This window comes from Pygocentrus nattereri, chromosome 13 (genome assembly GCF_015220715.1).
Source record: "Pygocentrus nattereri isolate fPygNat1 chromosome 13, fPygNat1.pri, whole genome shotgun sequence".
Taxonomy (NCBI): domain Eukaryota; kingdom Metazoa; phylum Chordata; class Actinopteri; order Characiformes; family Serrasalmidae; genus Pygocentrus; species Pygocentrus nattereri.
In genome coordinates this window covers 8,792,551-8,814,482 of record NC_051223.1, presented here as the reverse complement: position 1 = coordinate 8,814,482, position 21,932 = coordinate 8,792,551, and the positions used below count along the sequence as shown (strand labels likewise).

The 21,932-nt window shown below is 41.6% G+C and overlaps 2 protein-coding genes across 3 annotated transcripts in view; one reads left to right on the top strand and one right to left on the bottom strand.

The window, feature by feature from the left end:
- Nucleotides 1-8: 8 nt before the first annotated feature.
- sult1st6 (sulfotransferase family 1, cytosolic sulfotransferase 6) lies at nt 9-21,364 on the bottom strand. The gene is made up of 7 exons (XM_037544161.1): nt 20,848-21,364; nt 8,437-8,565; nt 7,478-7,575; nt 5,219-5,345; nt 3,416-3,510; nt 3,125-3,305; nt 9-1,503 (listed from the first exon to the last, which is right to left on the bottom strand). Exons 1-7 carry the CDS (start codon nt 21,029-21,031, stop codon nt 1,391-1,393), a joined length of 927 nt encoding a protein of 308 aa, XP_037400058.1. The 5' UTR covers nt 21,032-21,364; the 3' UTR covers nt 9-1,390.
- LOC108411007 (tectonic-3) overlaps nt 20,866-21,932 on the top strand; it is a 37,995-nt gene continuing 36,928 nt past the window's right edge. For both annotated transcript variants that reach the window (XM_017682364.2, XM_017682362.2), the window contains exon 1: nt 20,866-20,972. The gene's annotated coding sequence lies outside the window, so the exon portion shown is untranslated. The remainder of the gene's footprint in view (nt 20,973-21,932) is intronic.

Below are 21,932 nucleotides of genomic sequence, written 5' to 3'. Positions count from 1 at the left end.
GTTTATGGATGTAGTGAAGGTGGACATGGAGATGGTTGGTGTAAAAGTAGAGGAGACAGTAGATAGGGCAAGATGGAGGCAGATGATCCGCTGTGGTGACCCCTAAAGGGCAGCCGAAAGAAGAAGAAGAACATACCGTAGATCTTTCACCTCACTGCATCACACCCATCTACTCCTTCTACCCCAGAGGTCATCAGATCTAGATGGCCAGACACCAGCACAGTTGAGGGATTTCTTTGCCAAAAAACACCTGATTCAATTAATCAGTTAATCACCAGGTGTGTTAAAGCTCTGAGGTCAGAAATTGACATGTGATGAAGGGCTAGAGTTGGATGGATAACACAAATTGTGCATTAGCAGATGGGCTACAGCAGAGGTGCTCAATCCTGGTCCTGGTGTTCTACCACTCTGCAGATTTTAGGACACCTGATCCAGGTAATGACGGCCTTCAGGGGAATCTAAATATTAGAGCCAGGTGTGTTGGATCAGATACACCTGACTCGGGTGGCAGATTTCCAGGGCCAGGATTGGGCACCCCTTGGCTAAAGTCTCTAAGGGCATGTTTCCACATAGTACACAGGACCAGAACCTTTGGCACCAGAAAAGTGGAGCTTTGCTTTCTCCACTGTCCACTGGTCAACTACCAAGGGTTCCAGTTTAATGTTTTTTGGTACCAGCTCGAGACAGCTGTCAACAGGACCTAATGGTACTCAAGTGAGTTCTCCTTCCACACCCATTTCAATTCAGGAAAGGCTTGCTGATTAACTGATTAGTTGGATCAGGTGTGTTGGAAGCAGGGCAAACACTAAAAAGTGCACGGCAGGGGGTCCTCCAGGACCAGAAGTGGGAACCACTGATCTAAGCCAACATAAGCTAGTTGGGAAACTTGCACTTGGCATGGTGTAACTGCATACTCACCCATAAGCTAAGCTAACAAGCAAGTAAAGTAGCTAATTAGCCACTGAGGAAGCTTTAGAGTTGCATAAAATGACCTAAAAGACTTTAGGTGGTTACTTGTGGTTATCATTACAGGGGACAATTGAAACCATAAGTTACATAGGTTCTCTTTTGGGTCTTGTTTTTGAATATGAAGTGGAAAAACGCCCTAACTGTGCACCAGCAAGGTGGAGCTACATGTTAAAGGTTTCTAATAAAGTGGGTGGTGGGTCTAAAAGCTAATATTAGCTTATTGGCTTGTAGATACATTTTGTTATTGATATAAAAGAACAACTTAACCTCCACCCAGCAATCACTGGTTGGTTTTAAAGATCAATCAAATATCTATTGTGTGTATCCTCAGTGTGTCCATGATTGCTTGGATCACAGTTCCAGATATGCTCCAGTGCTTGCTGAGGTGCTGCTTCAACAGGTTCTTGATGGTAGTAAATCCTTATATGCTGGTGCGAAAGGGAATGTCCACGTCTGCCATTTGTCTGGCATAGTCCTCATCAAACATTTGGGATTGAGCTGGAGTGAAATGGTTCGTCCAGTCTCCAACCTCCCCTGAGACGAAGACATTAAGCAGAATTAAGCTTCCACATGAAGCTGATCAAGTTATCTGTACGCTTGATTTTCTCATAATTCATAATGTCAAATGCTACAGACATACAGACGGGTGACAAACGAAAGGATAACCTGAATAAATGAGTGGATAAACATAATCATAAAAAGATACATTTCAGCAACATCCCTTTATGCTCGATGGAATGTGTAAAAATGATAAACAAAGCCCAGCTGACCACAGTCTTGGATGAAGATGGTAAGAGGAAGATTTAAGTCACTTTTAGAGATGCTTAGTCTTTCAATTCTGCCAGTTCTGTGGGAAAGACATCAGGTTTGGAAAACACGGTTTGAAATTGCGTTCAAAGGCACGTTCAATGACTGCTTGAGCAAGAACAGTCGGACCACATCTACACAGAGAGGGATATTATAGTAGGGTTTGCTGTACATAAACCCCTCCTTACATCCTCACAAAGTGGGAGAGTGCATGTTCAGCCTACACCAAGAGAACAGGACAGGCCTGAATGCTTGACCCTTACAGGCAGGGTTCCACTTGTACCCAGTCTTGTACCCAGGGAAAAGGCACTACAAATCAATACAGAATTATTCTGATCGGACAAATTATCCTATGATGAAACATTCCTATCCTAATGGTTGTGGTCTTTTTCAAGATGTCTTTGCCCCCACAAACAGGGCAATTGAAACAGTGGTCATTGAATGGTTTGAGGAGTACAGTGTAAAAAATTACAAAATTCACCACACTCAAACTTCTTAGACAAAGTTCTACCAACTCCCTTTTCAAGTCCTGCATCTCAGTTAGGTAAACAATTTAGAATTTGTTGTTACTTGGTTTCCCCACTAGCTGGACAGTCCTATGAGGAATTTCTCCTTTGAGCTTCCAGATGTGGACAGCTGTGGCCTTGCTGGGCTTCAAACCCACAATCTTATGATGTTGGGATGAATTATTAGACAGTTGCACCACATGTAACCATGCTATTCTTCAAGGTTAAAACATCAACAGGAGATTGTGAGCGATGCCATAGGCATCCATAAGTAGGTACCCAAGAGGAGAAAATGTCTGGTGGGATTGTTTGATGGGAAGAGTTCCAGCCAGTGGGGAAATTGAGTTAAACAAGAAAAACAAATTATATACTGAGAAGCAGAACTTATAAATTTAAGGCCTTTAGACTCAACTCAGATGTTTAAACTAGGTGAACTCTAGTGTCCTCAAGTTGGGTTAACAAAAGAAAAGGTTTAACCAGTTACTTTATAATTTTAATTTCATTTTTAACACTTTGATAATGTAATGCAAGTGTTAGGTAAATTGTATCTTACAGTTTTGCAGTCACTATTAGTTGAAGATTTTGAACCAGCATTTGCTCCACCATCATCAAAACATTTGAGGGTATAAGTTTCTGATAAACGGTGTTCCTTCCTTCCAGCACGATTCCAGAGACTTTCAGAATCTATAGCAACATACACTGAAGCTCTTCTGGTGGGTCATGGTGGCCCAACACCTTACTGAGACACTTTATGTTGGTTTTTCCTTTACCTTGTCACCCGTCTGATAGCTTTCAATGTTGGAAGAACCAGGTTAAGTGGAATTACAACAAGACTTACAAACCTTTTCTCATGAACGCAGAGATGGAGTGGTCAAACACTGCCTTTGGAAGGAACGTGTAGTTGGCCATCGGATTGTCCTTCATGACTTTGAAAGACGTCAGCTGCACAATTTTGTCAATGACATCATCACTTACCGACAAGTCCATGTAGCGCATGATCCGCTCTACCTCCCGACGAGGGTCCTCGAGTTGGAAAAAGCATGAATTATGAATCAAAGGCCTAACAGCCCAGAAACCAGAGTTGCTATGTAGCATCAATGATTAAGGAATCTCTAAATGCACCCACACTGTACCTCCTTCAAGTCCTCAAAGAAAAGGTAAAGGATATTCCTCTTCTCTCTTTCCTGCCAGTAACCTTTCACATGGTCATACCAAGAGCCCCAGCTCACTGAGGACAGGTCAGGAAAGAACAGCTCAGTTTTAGGAAATTAATCATTAACTAATCATGCATACAGCTTGAAGAACAATGGATCCATCAAATTATTGATAGTGCACTCTTTAAAAAGATGATACCTCAGGGGTTCTTTAGTAAAAAATACAGTGGTTCGATATAGAAATATGAACACTCAAAGAACCATTTGAATTGTTCTTTGCATGATGAAATGTTTTTCAGATTTATGGACAATGTGTTGTCTTTAAAAAGATAGTTCATCAACAAATTTTTAGCAAAGAAAGTGGTTCTATATAGAGCCATGAACACTCAAAGAACCCTTTGCATCATGAAAGGGTTCTTCAGGTTGATGCAGAATGTGTGTATATGGTTCTACGCAGAACCATTTGTTATGGTGTCAAACTAGTAACAACAGAAGGACCCTTTTCTGTGCTATAAAGAACCCCTTTCAAAAGGTTTCTACATAGAACCATATACAACACTGTAGCACGGCATGTGCTACCCCAGGCTCAAGGAGGACGCTGGAGGCAGAGTTCAAGGTGGCAAAAGCCATTACTTTTATTTTCGCACAAAATAAACAAACACAACAAACCACCACTAAGCTGGCCACTGTTCAGTGGCTTCCGCTAGCCAGCTAGACTTTTCAGTCCTTCTCTTCAGTGGAGCTTTTCAGCTCTACCATCCTCAGCTGCTGCTCATTTCTTTCTCTCTCTTTCTCTCTCTCTGTTCCCTCTCAGCTCTTTTTAAAGGCATTCACGTGAACACCAGAGCCGAGAGAGAACAAGGGCTTGCCGCTCCGCCTCCCAGTTACCACCCTCAGCTAGCAACACAGCCACCTGGGTCAAAAGTAGCGGTCTCACAGCATGACAGGGGGTTGGGCCCGGGCGGTGGAGCTCAGGACTCGCTTCTTCCTCCCGTGCCTCCCGTAGCCTGCACCAGCGTCGTCCTCCTCCTCCGGCCGGGAGAGCTCGGGCTTTGCGCTCCACCCCTTCACACACGCGGCTCTCTCCCTGGTGTCCCCTCCAAGGTGTGTCGCCGCTGAGTGCTCGGGCCCAGCCTTTCTGCCGGCTCTCTCAGCCATCATCGTCAGGGCCCGGGGGGGCAGGCGCATGCCACAGACACATTCTACAGCAATCTGAAGAACACTTTCATGAAGCAAAGAACCCTTTAATAAATGCGAAGGGTTCTTTGAGTGTTCACAGTTCTATATAGGACTAAAGAACCCTTAAAGACCCTTCTTTTTAAGAGTGCACGATCAATGTCAAGCTTGTAACAATGGAAGAACCCTTTTTGAAAACCCTTTTCAAAAAGGTTTTACACAGAACCATATACAGCATTTTCTCCATCAATCTGAAGAACCCTTTCATGATGCAAAGAACCCTTTAATTATGTGGTTCTATATAGATCACTTTTCTTTTTTAAGAACCCTTAAAGAACCATATTTTTAAAGAATGTATGGTTCTATATAGCACCCAAAAGCATTGTTCTATTGTTATGATGTCAAGCTTGTAACAATGGAAGAACCTTTTTGGGTGCTAAATTGAACCCTGTTCAAAAAGGTTCTACATAGAACCATACGCACCACATTCTCCATCAATCTGATGAACCCTTTTATGATGCAGAGGGTTCCACATAGAACCACTGTCTTTATTAAAGAACTCTTGAAGAAGCATCTTTTTTAAGAATGTATTTTTTTCACTCTTACATTTTCCCCTCATGAACTTATGGATGTACTCATCCCAGGGACCTGGTTCTGGCTGAGTCAGGTTCATGCGGTCAAAGTGGTAGTAGCTGACCAGGTTGTCTTTGGCGTTTCGAGCCACATAAATGACCTGAGAAACCAAGAAGAGGGAAACCGTGATGGGAATGTCCTGTAATAAGGTATTTTAAGATGTTCTCAGCCTGGTTGCCTTCATTAGGGACCTCTGAAGTCGCAGCATCACACACAAACACACATCTTCTAAGCCACTTCTCCCTCTGGAGCATATCCTGTCATCGGGCAGAAGGCTTGATACACCCTGGACAGGTTGCCAGTCTATCACAGTACTTTACATACAGTTTCCCTTCAAATGTCTCTGGATCCTCTGAATTAGGAGGCCATTAAGGAGACGAAATACAAATTGATATTGTATTGATATTATATGACTGGCAGCAAAATACCTCAAACCTATCAACAAGCTTCATCAAATGTGATGGTCAAAGGGGAATGGTCTAGATAATTAAATGACTGACTTGTAAACAAAATGGCTCAGAGTGGTCAAATGCTCTGCTGTAGAAAAAATGATTGTTCACAGTGGTGGTGATAGGAACCAGATGTCCACCTCTAAAAACTCCCTCACAGAATGCTATAGCATGAAATGGTTAGATATACACTGCCTGTCTGACACATTGCTTTATAATAGTTTGTTCACTGGTGGTTTTGGTTAATAAATAAAATGGCTATATTTGTGTTGTAGACTAGCTTGCTAAACTACTCCCACCCCATGCATGAGACTGCACTGGGCAGTTCCTTCAGTGACCAGCTCCTTCACCCCAAGTGTGTGAAGGAGTGCTATCGCAGGTCCTTCCTTCCTGCAGCTGTGAGACTGTTCAACCAGCACTGCTCCCAGTAGACCACACACACATACAATATACACACACACAATATACACACACACATAAAATATACACACATACAATATACAAACATACAATACACACACACATACAGAATGTGAACATTCTTCATTGTGCAATATGTTCCTATGTTCCTAAGTGCAATACAGATTTCTATGCAACTCTTATTTTATTTTATTTTATTATTATTATCCTTGGCGGCACGGTGGCGTGGTGGGTAGCGCTGTCGCCTTACAGGAAGGAGGGCCTGGGTTCGATCCCCTGGCCAGGCGATCCTCTCTGTGTGGAGTTTGCATGTTCTCCCCGTGTCTGCGTGGGTTTCCTCCGGGTTCTCCGGTTTCCTCCCACAGTCCAAAGACATGCAGTCAGGCCAATTGGACATGCTACATTGCCCCTAGGTGTGAATGTGTGAGTGTCTGTCTGCCCTGCGATGGACTGGCGACCTGTCCAGGGTGTATCCTGCCTTCCGCCCGATGACCGCTGGGATAGGCTCCAGTACCCCCCCGCGACCCTGACGGAGAAGCGGCTTAGAAAATGGATGGATTATTATCCTTATTTTCCTGTAAATAGTCTAGAGATTTAGCTTTAATTTTTATTATTTATAATGTTGATAATGTTTATACTGTTTTCCATTTCTATTACTGAGTGCCTTACTCCTGTTACTGCTGCTGCTGTAATACTGTGAATTTCCCCGCTGTGGGACTAATAAAGGATTATCTTATCTTATCTTATCTTGGACGTGGTGACCTCTGGTTCCTATCACCACCACTGTAGAAAAGTAATCAGAGTCAGTTTTTTTCCCCAAGTTATTAGTTAATACACTAAATACGTCATTTTGATATTCTAATTTATAGAAAGTGATTATTTTCATACATTAAGTCTGTATTTTGAGCAATAAGTCAATAATAGTGTGTTTCCATAAAATAACGATGATGTAAAAAGCAGCATCACTGCTGTGGAATCAGGCCTCAGAAACCACATGGTTAGATCTATTTGAGATGACTTAACCTGACATGGTTTGAGTCAATGCGTGTGATGATGATTAAGCTGCAATGCTAATTGGCACACGTTTCCATTACTACTGACTACATTAGACTTTTAGCTCCCGTGCAAAACTAAAGAAGTAAATGTGTTTGGAATGACTGAATACATTTGGTGTCAAGAAAAACGGTGTACATTTATCTTTTGCCAAAATATGACTTTAAAGCCACCATTAACCAAAGATCGTATAGGAAAGTCATAATTTTTGCTTGGTATGGAACACCTTATGCCATTTCAATGGAATTCTCCCAATTCCCTCTTGTCATATCAGTTCTAAAACATACAGAGCTTGAACGTTTATCCTGACCTTGCATTTATTTTTCCAGAATCCATCAGGCACAAGCTGGATGGGCAGGTGTGTCTTGATGACCCTGGGAGGTTTCATGGAACCGAGAAGTTCAAGGCCTGAGAAACGAGTGGAGAAAAATCATATGTCACAGATGTCAGCCAGACCTCAGTGCCACTATTGTGTAGTATTTTTCTCACTGGTTAGTTCCAGCTAACAACTAAACAGAGACAGACAGTAGGGAATGTGTGAGTATCTTCAGTGGTGTGAATGAGATCCGATGATGTTTATCCATTTAAATCATTTAGAGAGGGCTACTCAAGCTGGTCGAACAAAGGAAGGTTAGGAATAAATTAAGCAGTGGTGGAAAGTTTTACACCCTAAAAGTCAGGCTCAAGGTCTGAACTAAGGTTGTTGTTTTTGTTACATTGTATATATTTGGTCCACTTAGTTTTGGATTCCTATTGTAATTTAGCAAGCGCACTAATAAAACCCTGCATGGCACACCTACATCCTATTGTCATTACCTAAGTAGGCTGCATCTCCCTGTACGTTCCATTGAGTGTGTTTACATGCACTCAGTAAACCAATTGTAATTGGATTTCTGCATCTGATTATTCAAAAGGTCATGTAAACAATAGAAATTTGTGAGTTCAGGCCATGCCTTCAACATGGTGGTGGTAGTATGAGGGGAGACCGATTGAGTGAGGGGGGAAGAACTCTGCGAACTTGAGCTGGAGTTCTGGGCTGTTTCTGCCTGTAGCCAGAAGGCTGGACCCCTCATAGCCGTAGCTCATAATCCTCATGCATTATTTTTCCAAAAAGAATTCGAGTGACATAAAAACAATGGTTTGTTTCTCATTTTGGCTTGTATTCTGCAAGTCACTATAGAAAAGTAACGTTATGTGCATTGCATTTCACATTTTTTGCATGGATTCCTCACTATAATTTGTACGGTGGTAAGTAAAGTGAATCCATACCTGATGGAATAGGCGGAGGAGCTTGGATCTCCAAGAATGGGATGCGCTGAACAGTAGGAGCTCTCATACAAGCTTTTGCATCTCCATTGTGCAATAGCAAGTCCACTATCTCTTGGGTCCAGGTGGTGCCTAAAACATAGCAAATAATAATAAAACTATTTTATTGATCAAAACAGTAGAGATTACACCAGTCTGATACTGTGTATCTATATCAGTATGAGGCAAAGTAAAAACGATGCTAGAACGAATCCAATCAAACGCTGTAACATATCTGTCCTGAAGCGGCACTCACTCACACTGTGTGATGTTAGCTGTGGTTTTCAGCCTTTGTTTGAGTAGTTGGAGCCTACTTTTTGATTGATGCTTCAAAGAAAATTAGCTCATTTTAAAGACCCCCCTCCTTTTTCACGGTTAACACCTCTTTTATGGTATATTATGATTATATATTGGTTTTTGTTAGGATAGACTACATTTTTCCATTGAAAACACAGGCTTTCTCATTACTTCCATTAAAAGGAGGTGCTAGCGGCTTAGTTCTTTACTTTGTGAGTATCCTTGAATCTGTCCAGGGTCCAATATTCTAAAGTAGGCTAATGTAAGGACTACAACCAATATATTGTATCTGACGTGGTGTTGGCATGTTAGTGTGTGTTTACTACAACGCCTAAGGTTATAGAACATGTTGCTGCAGGTTACTTACCTTACATAAAAGTCAAATATTAAATCATGCTTAAGATAGCAGACCTCTAAAATTTTACAAGAGTGTTTGTGACCTGGAATGAAAATGCTTAAGCATGGCTGTGATAAGGCCTGCCATTATTATGAACCCTTAAGAAGAAATTATACGGTTATTAGTAGTTAGCATGCAACATGTACGCCCTGTAATGCTAACCGCTCCTTAATGCTGCTCGTTTTAGGCTCAATTTGCAACCCTGGTTAACAATGGGTAACATTTATAACCTTCAATTAGTTTGAATGACTTTAAAACAATGATTTTAATGACAACATTTGATTAAAACAATTTTTTTAACTTTTTCTTCTGCTCTATTTTTATACTTGTTTTTTACTGCATTAATGTCACCTTAAAGGGGAATATGATCTCTATGTTCAACCCTGTAACAACCAGTGATTTTTGGTGAAAATAGTCTTAAAACATTTCACTTAGTAGATTATGTTACCAAAAGTGTCAATTTGGTAGGTTATATTACCAAAGGTGTCAGTTTGGTAGGTTATGTTACCAAAAGAGTGAGTTTGGTAGGTTATGTTACCAAAAGTGTCAATTTGGTAGGTTATATTATCAAAGGTGTCAGTTTGGTAGGTCATGTTACCAAAAGTGTGAGTTTGGTAGGTTATGTTACCAAAAGTGTCAGTTTGGTAGGTTATGTTACCAAAAGTGTGAGTTTGGTAGGTCATGTTACCAAAAGTGTCAATTTGGTAGGTTATGTTTCCAAAAGTGTCAGTTTGGTAGGTCATGTTACCAAAAGTGTCAGTTTGGTAGGTTATGTTACCAAAAGTGTCAGTTTGGTAGGTTATGTTACCAAAAGTGTCAGTTTGGTAGGTCATGTTACCAAAAGTGTCAGTTTGGTAGGTTATGTTTCCAAAAGTGTCAGTTTGGTAGGTCATGTTACCAAAAGTGTCAGTTTGGTAGGTTATGTTACCAAAAGTGTGAGTTTGGTAGGTTATGTTACCAAAAGTGTGAGTTTGGTAGGTCATGTTACCAAAAGTGTGAGTTTGGTAGGTCATGTTACCAAAAGTGTCAGTTTGGTAGGTTATGTTACCAAAAGTGTGAGTTTGGTAGGTTATGTTACCAAAAGTGTGAGTTTGGTAGGTTATGTTACCAAAAGTGTGAGTTTGGTAGGTCATGTTACCAAAAGTGACAGTTTGGTAGGTCATGTTACCAAAAGTGTCAGTTTGGTAGGTTATGTTACCAAAAGTGTGAGTTTGGTAGGTCATGTTACCAAAAGTGTCAGTTTGGTAGGTTATGTTACCAAAAGTGTGAGTTTGGTAGGTTATGTTACCAAAAGTGTCAGGTTGGTAGGTTATGTTACCAAAAGTGTGAGTTTGGTAGGCTATGTTACCAAAAGTGTCAGTTTGGTAGGTTATGTTACCAAAAGTGTGAGTTTGGTAGGTTATGTTACCAAAGGTGTCAGTTTGGTAGGCCATGTTACCAAAAGTGTCAGTTTGGTAGGTCATGTTACCAAAAGTGTCAGTTTGAATTCAATTGACACAGGCTTTTAAATGCCATTTTTACATGTCCCAAAAAATTGGCAACAGGTTTGCAAAAAGGTTGCAGAAAATGCTGTACATTTCAGTAAAAAAACACCTCATATGTGATTTGACTGCCTGAGGTTGGGACACATTTTTAAAGACGTTCAAGGCCTAAAATGAACTCTATTCACTATTCTATGAACATAACTAAGACAGTGGAATGCATTAAAATTAACACTGAAGTCGATTATATAACTGAATAAATAAATGAACACAAACAGGTCTGGCATATTTTTCAGAGGGGTTCCTTGAAATGGACTTTCTGTTGACATTGACTTAAAGATTAAATAACCTTTGAAAGCAAACAGTGTTTAGAACGAGGCCAGTAACCTCACTGCCAACTTATTCAGCAATCCCCATGTGGGAAATACTTTGGACCATTCATAAATGACTATATGCTTGAGGTTTTTCCATGTCAAAGTTATACAGCAGACTCAGGAATGTTAGACTCAGAGCAAATAAATATTCAAAAGTTAACAGATCACTCTGATCAAAATGAAAAACCTAATCATTGCTTCACTGCTTCGGTTGTAAATGTATTTATCCACCACCTACAGTGGTGTCATGGTTGTCTCTAAAGCAGACTAGAAAAACCCTGTTCTGATGCTGTATCTTGAAAGTGGAAGGAACTTTTGGAAAACTTTTTTCCACAAGCTAGTACAGATAGCAAAGTTTGGTGGGGGATATTCCCATTGGTTGTATGACATATTTGCACAATGCATCCTGGCGATTGTAGTGAGGTGAGAGAACAACGATGGACGGGTACACAAAAAGGTTAATTCTGTCAGACTGATGACACAATGCTCAGTAAAAAAACAGCATAACATGTTAAGCTCATATTTCCTTTTCAACGTCCAGGTTTAACCAGCGAAAGCAGATCAGGATCGACACTTAATCCTTCTTAATTTTGAAACAAATTGAAACATTGAAATTAAAATTGAAACATTAGCTGCCACACTGAAGATATTTTGGACATAAATACTTGCACCTCATTGGATCTGTAAATACTTTGGCCAACTGAACTCAAGTTAGGTTTAGCATTAGTTAAAATGATCCAACTGACATCAATCTGTAATGTGTAATAATAATAACTGTGTGCAAAAACTCAATAATTTGAACTGCTTTATACTAGATGATTCATATTTATTATTACAGTCACTGCCACTTTACTATATTCATAAGTACTTAAATCCTGTGTACTTATTGCAATTTTTCTCTTTCTCTTTGTTTTTAGATATTATTATTATTAATAATTATTAATAATATTAATATATACAATACATATATAATAATTATATAATAAAAATTATTAAAGTGTTTATTCTTTTACATAAATGGTTGCAACTGTAACAACTGCAATTTCCCTCTGGGATCAATAAAGGATTCTGATTCTGATTCTGATCAGGAGTGTAAAGAGGTTTGCAGACACCTGTTCATCTAACGTTTCTTCTGAAATCAAGGTGTAAATTGGGAGTTTGGACTCCTTTGCTGCTGTAACAGCCTCTACGCCTTCATGAAAGCTTTACTGTAGATGTTGGACCATTGCTGTGAGGATTTAATTGCATTTAGCCACAAGAGCATGAGTTAGATGTTGGATGGTCGGTTCTGGATTACTCAAATTCATCCCAAAGTGATTGAATTTAGTTTCCTCACTCCAGAGAACACAGTTTCACTGCTTAATAGTCCAATGCTGGGGGCTTTATACCCCTCTAGTCCACGCTTGGCATTGGACATGGTGACCTTAGGCCCATGAGCAGCTACTCCAGAGTGTATTGGCATTGCTTTTCTATGAAGATTATACAAACTGCACATGCCCAACTGAACCAGCAATGGATGTCTTAACGTAGTTGAATTCACTATTTAGGGTGTCTACATATGTAATAACCTGAGTTTTGTGCAATCAGGATACTTTATTTGTTGAAAAATGCATTTCATTTTATTATGCACTGAGGCATTAAATGTATTTCATTTTGTTATAAATAAATAGATAATTTCATCGTTCTACAGAAAGAAAAAAACGAGTTAAAAATAGTAAATTCACTTAATTATTTCATGATTGTTTATAAGTTAACACCCAGGTATTTGTCATGATTTCAAGTGTGCTCGCGAAATGTGAGTTCGTGAGGGAAAGTAAAATAACGCGAGAAGTGAGTTTGAAAAAAAAGAAAAAAAGCGCGGACTGGTGTGTGTTCGGGTGGACAGGCACGGAGATCGTTTGAGGCCAGAAAACGTTATAAAAGTGCTTGCTGCTGAGTTTGTCCGGCTTGGATCCTCGTTCCTTACTCCAAATGATCGCGGGAGGAGATCGTGGCCGACCTGCACGGTAGAGGAGTGAGTTTGAACGAGTTTTGAGGACCAAGTCGAGGAGCTAAGCTACGCTAGAGCTAGCGCTGCTGCCGACCGTGAGGATTTCGCCTTAGGAAGAGCCGAACGGGATTTAAAGTGCGACACGCGGATCCAGCCAACTATCTGCATCGTGGGACGAGAGCCAGGGGAGTTGGAATTCGGTGTTGTGCATCTTCTGAGTTCGTGACGACGAGGAAAGTACTTCAGACCGGTAGTGTTACTGTTTTCATTAAGGGATATGAGCTCCAACGCGCGCCACCAAACTTAGGAGTGAGTTTTCATACAATACTAAGAGTGCACTCTAAAAAAACTTTAAAACTATACAAAAAGGCCGAAGTTAATTTATTTTTGACTGGGGAGTTTGTGTTATGTTTGGCATTTCATTAATATAAATTTCTAAAAAGTACATTATTGTGTGGATATTGTTTTTGTTGTACACTATATTTGTTTACCATGGGAAACCTCTTTAGAATCAGTTAAACTCCTAGACACAGTTCATATACATTGGAATGTCTTTTTCACCACAGTGAGATTACAAATTGAAGAGAACCTACGAAAGGTGGTATCTTATAGCGAGCTGAGTGGTGAAAGGGTTACATTTTTGGGGGCTCGTTCCGGGATTATTATTTTTGTGTAAATATTGTTTGTGTACAGATTACCCAGTTTGGATTGAATGCAAATGTTTCGTTATTAAGTTGCTGTGCTAAATTCTGATTTTTGCTAACAAAATGGATGCAGCAAGGATTGAAAGGTGGTGTGAAAAACATCAGTTATCTTTTGCTAAGGCCATTGTTTTGAGTGGTGTTTCTGATGTGACAGACGATGTTCTACTTGCAGCTCTTAACACAGTCAAGGCTATAGGAAAGACCAGAATAGTAGAGAAATGTTTCGACACAAACACTAAAACTGACTTTGTACTTGTTCAGACCTCTGCTACAGTGACTGGACAGACTTTACCAAATGCTATCGGCATTCCTGGCGAAGTTGGTCCCTGGCCTCTTCATGTACTTCCTGCGGTCACAGAATTTGAACAATTTCAAGCCAAGCTGCTGTCATTTCTTAAAAGTGAAGGCAAAAGCATCGCTGATGTTAAAGGACTATTAAACCCTCCCTCGCTAGATGTAAATGCTGCTCTTGTCAATGCTATTAGCTCTCTTGTGGACAAATGCAATGCTGCGCCACCTGACACTCAAAGCTACAGGAAGCTGCGGATGTTTTCTGGAGTCAGACCAACCCCTAGTGGCGAAGATGAGTATGACGCTTGGGCAGAGCAAACTACACACATGCTGGAGGAATGGCAATGTGGAGACAGCGTAAAGAAACAAAGGATAGTTGAGAGTCTGAGAGGCCCAGCCGCCGACATAATAAGATTCTCAAGAGCGCAAAATCCCAACGCCACATCAAATGATTATATGCAGGCACTGGAAACAGCATTTGGAACTACTGAAAGTTCAGCTGATCTCCTAGTCAAGTTCAGAAGCACATTTCAAATTGAGGGAGAGAAACTGTCAACATACCTGTTACGACTAGACAAACTGCTGCATTGTGTGTTCCGGAAGGGAGGCTTGCAGTTATCTGACATGAATCGACTCCGTACTGAACAAGTTGTACGAGGCGCTCTACCACATGATATGACTGCAATGCGCATACGGATGACACACAAGCTAAGAGAACCTCTAACCTTCAGTGAACTCTTGAAAGAAGTCAGAGAAGAAGAAGATATGCTGCAGGGCAGAAATGACACTAAAAGTGCCGTAATGTCAAAAGCAGTCACTTCTGTCACCACGTCCTCACCTGAAGTCAAAACTCACCCTGAGGTGGAACGACTCAAAAGGGAACTCAAGGAAATGAAAGCTGAAATGAGCAATCTAAAAGTTGTGAGCGTCGCCACAGCTGCAGTACAACCTGAAATAAAGAGTACAAACTATGAACGTGCAAATAAAAGCAAGTACAAAGGGAGTTCATTGGCACAAAGGCCAAAGACTAATTCAGAGATTCCTCTTGGCGTATTTTGCTACAAGTGTGGAGAAGATGGTCACTACATGCGAGATTGTAATAGCCCAGAAAATCTCCTAAGAGTCAACAAACGTCTTATCAAACTGACAAAGAAATTGGGAAACTACCACGGGGCCCAGTAGTGGAACGGCCTGGGGTCCCGCTGGTAAAGACACGTTCCAAGAGCATCAAAACAGAGAAAGAAGTGGAAGACACTATTCCCCAAGGCTTAGTTGGCCCTAGTTCTGCTGTACCAGTACAGATTGAAGGCATTTACACTAAAGCTATTCTTGACACTGGTTCTCAAGTCACTCTGCTCTATAGATCCTTCTACGACAGATACCTGACTCATCTGCCATTAACGCCTATCAGTGTTCTGCAGATATGGGGCCTCAGTCCCGCTGATTATCCGTACGATGGCTATTTGTCACTAAAGCTGGAGTTCAGGGAAGCTGATGTAGGTGTGACTGAGACCATTGATGCACTTGTGCTAGTCTGTCCCGATCCAGTTGTGAAAGACAATGCATCTATGCTTGTTGGCACAAACACTCCCACTGTGAGAAGACTTCTAAAAAGCTACAAGGACCGTGATGGGGGAAATGTCATTGCAGCGAAACATATCCATCCTGCTTTCAAAAAGGCTTTAGAGGAAATTTCAAAATCCCCACCCGAAACTGACACCTACAGAAGGGGATCCGTTTGGTTTGCTCAAACAAAACCAGTGACATTGCGCCCAGGTGGTGTAGCAAGGGTCAAAGGTGTGCCAAAATTTCAAGGGATTCCAAACACTCAAGCCATTTTGGTGGACTCACCTGATGATCTTACAGGGGAATCAAGGTTTCCAGATCAGCTTTTAGTGAGACCCGAACTGCAGTCAGCCACTGTTTTAAGTTCCAGAAAAATCACTGTCCTGGTTAGGAACAATTCGACAAAAGAGATCTCACTTACCAGAGGTATGCCAATTGCCCACCTCTTCCCTGTTGATGTGCTGTCAATATCGGCCACCAGTAAAGAGATCGATCTTAAGTCTTCAAAGAAACTAACCTCATCATCTTTTGACTTTGGAACATCACCTGTTCCCGAGAAATGGAAAGAAAGACTAGTGACTAAAATAATGGAACACAGTGAAGTTTTCTCTACTCATGAGTTTGATGTAGGCTGTAGTAAAAGCACAATGCATACAATCAAAATAAACGATGACAAGCCATTTCGAGAAAGGTCCCGTCGCTTACCACCTGCTGACTTAGAAGCACTCAGAGAGCATCTATTGCAGTTGAAAGGTGCTGGCATCATTACAGAATCGCGCAGTCCTTATGCCTCACCTATTGTGGTGGTGAAAAAGAAAACTGGCAAGATTAGGATGTGTGTGGACTATAGGACACTGAACAAGCGTACTATTCCTGATCAGTACACAGTACCCAAAATTGAAGATGCACTTACCTGTCTTAATGGAAGCAAATGGTTCAGCGTTTTAGATCTGCGAAGTGGTTATTACCAAGTGCCCATGAGTGAAGCAGACAAAGAAAAGACCGCTTTTATCTGCCCACTTGGCTTCTACCAGTTCGAAAGGATGCCACAAGGGGTGTCAGGCGCTCCTGCAACATTTCAGCGTATCATGGAAAAAACAGTCGGAGACATGAATTTGCTGGAAGTTTTGGTCTATTTAGATGACCTCATAGTGTTTGGCGCTACACTTGAAGAGCACGAGCAAAGACTATTAAAAGTGCTCAACCGCCTAAAAGAGGAAGGCCTTAAGCTGTCCTTAGACAAATGCCAGTTTTGCCAGCCATCAGTGTCTTACGTCGGACACATTGTTTCCCAGAAAGGAGTGTCTACAGATCCAAAGAAAACGGAGGCAGTCACTTCCTGGCCCCGACCAACAACTGTAACCACCCTACGATCATTTCTTGGATTCTGCGGGTATTACAGACGCTTTGTCAAAGATTATTCCAAGGTTGCTTTCCCGCTGAACCAACTTTTGTCTGGCTACCCCCCTCATGGAAAAAGGTTCAAGAATAATCAGGAACAACCCTATTTCAATCCGTCTGAGCCCTTTGGTTCAAGGTGGGATGACCATTGCCAAACAGCTTTTGAAGAGTTAAAGCACCGACTTGTAAACGCTCCAGTACTAGCCTTTGCTAACCCGCAGTTACCCTATGTGCTACATGTTGATGCTAGCAGAGAGGGACTAGGGGGTGTTTTATATCAGGATCAAGGTGAAGGACTAAGACCAGTTGCATTTGTAAGTCGCAGTCTAACCCCATCGGAACGTCACTATCCGGCTCACAAGTTGGAATACCTTGCCTTGAAGTGGGCCGTAGTCGACAAGCTGCACGACTATCTGTACGGTGCAAAGTTTGAAGTCCGAACAGATAGCAACCCTTTGACGTACGTCTTGACGTCAGCCAAACTAGATGCAACGGGTCACCGTTGGCTCGCAGCCTTGTCAACATATGACTTCAGTCTCAAGTACAGAGCCGGTACTCAAAATATTGATGCCGACGCTTTGTCAAGGCGACCGCATCCTGACAAAACTGTTGAACAGCCATGGACTGACATTTCCGCAGATGGTGTGAGAGCTATGTGTCAAGTGTCTACCGTGATCAAGACAGATACTTGTCCTAACAAAGCAGTTGATCATTTAGGCCTTTCCATGCAAGCCATACCCAAGGCCTACTGCAACCTGTCTACACTCAGTGTCAAGGAAATGCCTATTTTGAGCCCCTCTGAGATCTCGAAGGCTCAACAAGAGGATCCCACAATCGGTGAAATATGGAAAGCTCTCAAGCAAGGAGACACAAATCACGCTAAGTCAAAAAGTTCTGCTGGCTCACTACTACGGAGAGAGTGGGACCGACTAAAATTTCAACAGGATGTCATGTACCGAATCACTGTTCCACCTGGCCGAGCGCGCCGTTCACAGTTAGTGTTGCCGGAAAAATTTAGGAAAATGGTGCTGCAGTCACTCCATGATGATTCTGGTCATCTCGGCATTGACAAGACCTATGGACTCATTAAAGAAAGGTTCTATTGGCCTAAAATGAAATCCGACGTCGAAGGACACTGCAAACTCTGTGCTCGGTGCATAACGAGAAAGACACTTCCAAAGAAAGTTGCATCATTGTTCCACATGCAAAGTCATGGCCCTTTGGACCTTGTATGTATGGATTTCTTATCCATTGAACCAGACTCCAACAACACAGAAAATGTCCTGGTCATTACCGATCATTACACCCGCTATGCGCAGGCCTTCCCAACAAGAGATCAGAAAGCTTCTACTGTAGCTAAAGTCCTGCTTGAGAAGTATTTTGTCCATTACGGATTGCCAAAACGCATGCACAGTGATCAGGGAAGAGATTTTGAGAGTCGTCTCATACATGAGTTGCTGAGTTCCCTTGGTGTAGACAAATCAAGAACGACCCCATATCATCCACAAGGGGATCCCCAACCTGAGAGATTTAATAGGACATTGTTAGATATGCTTGGGACCCTAGAGCCTGACAAGAAAAGAAAATGGAGTCAACACATTTCACATTTGGTCCATGCTTACAATTGCACACCAAATGAAGCCACTGGATTCTCGCCTTACTACCTTATGTTTGGGCGTGAAGCAAGGATGCCGGTGGATTTGTGTTTTGGAACATCCAGTGATGATACAAGCCAAGACACTTATCTCCGATACATCACAGACATAAGGAAAGAGTTAAAAACGGCTTACGAACTTGCTGAGGCTGCTGTTGCAAAACAAAATAAAGGAAACAAACAGAGATACGACAAGAAAATCAAATTCTCACAATTGTTACCTGGAGACAGAGTCCTAATACGCAATCTCGGATTACAAGGAAAACATAAGCTAGCAGATCGCTGGAGCTCAACGCCTTATGTTGTAGAAAGCCAAATGTCAAACCTACCTGTGTTTCGGCTGAAACCAGAAGATGGAAGTGGACCCATCAAAACCCTGCATCGTAATCACATTTTGCCTCTGGGTCATAAAGTGTGTTTGGATTCAGTGCAAAGCTCAAGGCTTGCTCCAGTAAGAAAAAGAACAAGGAGAAAGAGAAACAATACCAGGAAAGACAACAACGAAACCATCCTCAACCTCGACATGACAGTACAAGGCAATAATGAAGAGGAATACACAGATTCAGAAGATGAAGAATTCGGAGTCTGGTGTGACATACCATTCATGACACAAAATACAAGAGGAGACAAGGAGGCATCAGAACCATTCAGTTTGGATTTGGATATTCAGTCTGAAGATCCAGCTGCTCGAGAGGGACAGGATGCTGACAATGACGAGACTCAACCTGACATAGCTGAGCACACTGACTTGCAAGGGACCAGTGACCCACAGCCGGACTTTCCAAACACTATGATTTTGGACTCGAACCCTGACCCTGACTCTCAAGATGACTTGCGCATTGACAAGACAAGACAATCTAATCGACCTAGGAAAGCCCCCTCGAGACTGACCTACGATACACCGGGTACTCCTAGTGTTACTTACCCTACCGTGAAATATGTTTCGTGTTTGTACAAGTGGATTAGTTCCCCTTTTGCGACCTAGTTGGGTTAAGTTTATTGGATTATATGCCAAGTCATGAGGGCATGCCTTTTTTTGGTGGGGGGAGAGTGTAATAACCTGAGTTTTGTGCAATCAGGATACTTTATTTGTTGAAAAATGCATTTCATTTTATTATGCACTGAGGCATTAAATGTATTTCATTTTGTTATAAATAAATAGATAATTTCATCGTTCTACAGAAAGAAAAAAACGAGTTAAAAATAGTAAATTCACTTAATTATTTCATGATTGTTTATAAGTTAACACCCAGGTATTTGTCATGATTTCAAGTGTGCTCGCGAAATGTGAGTTCGTGAGGGAAAGTAAAATAACGCGAGAAGTGAGTTTGAAAAAAAAGAAAAAAAGCGCGGACTGGTGTGTGTTCGGGTGGACAGGCACGGAGATCGTTTGAGCCCAGAAAACGTTATAAAAGTGCTTGCTGCTGAGTTTGTCCGGCTTGGATCCTCGTTCCTTACTCCAAATGATCGCGGGAGGAGATCGTGGCCGACCTGCACGGTAGAGGAGTGAGTTTGAACGAGTTTTGAGGACCAAGTCGAGGAGCTAAGCTACGCTAGAGCTAGCGCTGCTGCCGACCGTGAGGATTTCGCCTTAGGAAGAGCCGAACGGGATTTAAAGTGCGACACGCGGATCCAGCCAACTATCTGCATCGTGGGACGAGAGCCAGGGGAGTTGGAATTCGGTGTTGTGCATCTTCTGAGTTCGTGACGACGAGGAAAGTACTTCAGACCGGTAGTGTTACTGTTTTCATTAAGGGATATGAGCTCAAACGCGCGCCACCAAACTTAGGAGTGAGTTTTCATACAATACTAAGAGTGCACTCTAAAAAAACTTTAAAACTATACAAAAAGGCCGAAGTTAATTTATTTTTGACTGGGGAGTTTGTGTTATGTTTGGCATTTCATTAATATAAATTTCTAAAAAGTACATTATTGTGTGGATATTGTTTTTGTTGTACACTATATTTGTTTACCATGGGAAACCTCTTTAGAATCAGTTAAACTCCTAGACACAGTTCATATACATTGGAATGTCTTTTTCACCACAGTGAGATTACAAATTGAAGAGAACCTACGAAAGGTGGTATCTTATAGCGAGCTGAGTGGTGAAAGGGTTACACATAATATATCTGGTCATATACAGTGTATGTATTGCCACATAGATATTGTCAGTAATAAGACTTGCTCTGAGACATGTTAGTAACTGCTGGATATTCTTACCTGCTTTGGGGTAGGTGGCGATGAGCAGGTCTGATGGATCTGGCTGGAAAGCCCAGATGGAGCTCCACTTCTCAGCGATGAGGTTCATGAGAGGTACACCTTGCACCTCGATCAAAGGAAAACGAGTGAGTGCCCCGGCTGCCCTGTTTATGGCCTCTGCATAATTCTGGGGTGCTTCCTCCATTGTACAGTCACTGTTTGGAAATCCTTTTGGTGGTCTTTGCTTCTAGGTCTCCTTGCTGTGTCCCTTGCCTTGAGTAAAGAAGGTTTGTCCAATGTTTCTGTAGTTCTTTCTGTAAGTTCTTGTTGCTTACTAACTGTCTACTAATCTTCACTCCAAACGATAGACGTCCTCCATTCTCCTCCCCCAGCCTTGAAACCTTGGACTTTTAGCCCTGTCATTAAATCTTAGTCTTTTGCATGAAAGGGACTGCTACACAACTATCCTCCTTCTCTTGCTTCCACTCTCTACCCCGCTCTCTCTCTCTCTCTCTCTCTCTCTCTCTCTCTCTCTCTCTCTCTCTCTCTCTCTCTCTCTGCTCAGGAAGTCACAGTTCTGAAGGTTTCCAAAGCCCAGTGTGCTTATGTAACTCAGCTGGGCTGTGGCTGAATTCCACAATTTCTCCCACAATATTATCTTGTGAGCTCAGGCGGGGGGTGGTTGGGGGAGTGTCTGTCACGTGCTGGGACTTATAGAAAAGTGAAGAAACAAGATTTGCTCTTGACACGCTAAGGGTGCCAAAAGATTAGCAAAACAATGTCTGCATTGGAGCCAGCTAAACATGTACCTAATTTCAGAATGTGAAAGATAGACTAATAGTGGTTTTCCAATTATTCAGCTAACAGTGTCTCCACTGTGGGTTGATAATCCAAACCTCCCATGTGCAAATGTGACAAAAAGTTCTGTCCTTGAAAGACAGAATTAATTTTTTGCCCACAAAAAATGCTAACAAATGTGTCAAGGAGAAACTTCCAACAACAAATTTCAAATATTGTTGAAAACGTCAAGAAAATCTTGATCAGTTCATATGTTCAAAAGTTTGGTTGATGCATGTTCATGTAATAATTTTGCTTTTGCCCATACA

Bases quoted from the DNA above. Each gene is read 5' to 3' on its own strand.
- sult1st6 (XM_037544161.1), bottom strand. From the start codon at position 21,031: ATGGAGGAAGCACCCCAGAATTATGCAGAGGCCATAAACAGGGCAGCC. The intron at 8,566-20,847 runs GTAAGAATATCC...GCTATGTTTTAG, and splicing joins CGCCACCTACCCCAAAGCAG to GCACCACCTGGACCCAAGAG. The intron at 7,576-8,436 runs GTATGGATTCAC...CTCGTTTCTCAG, and splicing joins TCCTCCGCCTATTCCATCAG to GCCTTGAACTTCTCGGTTCC.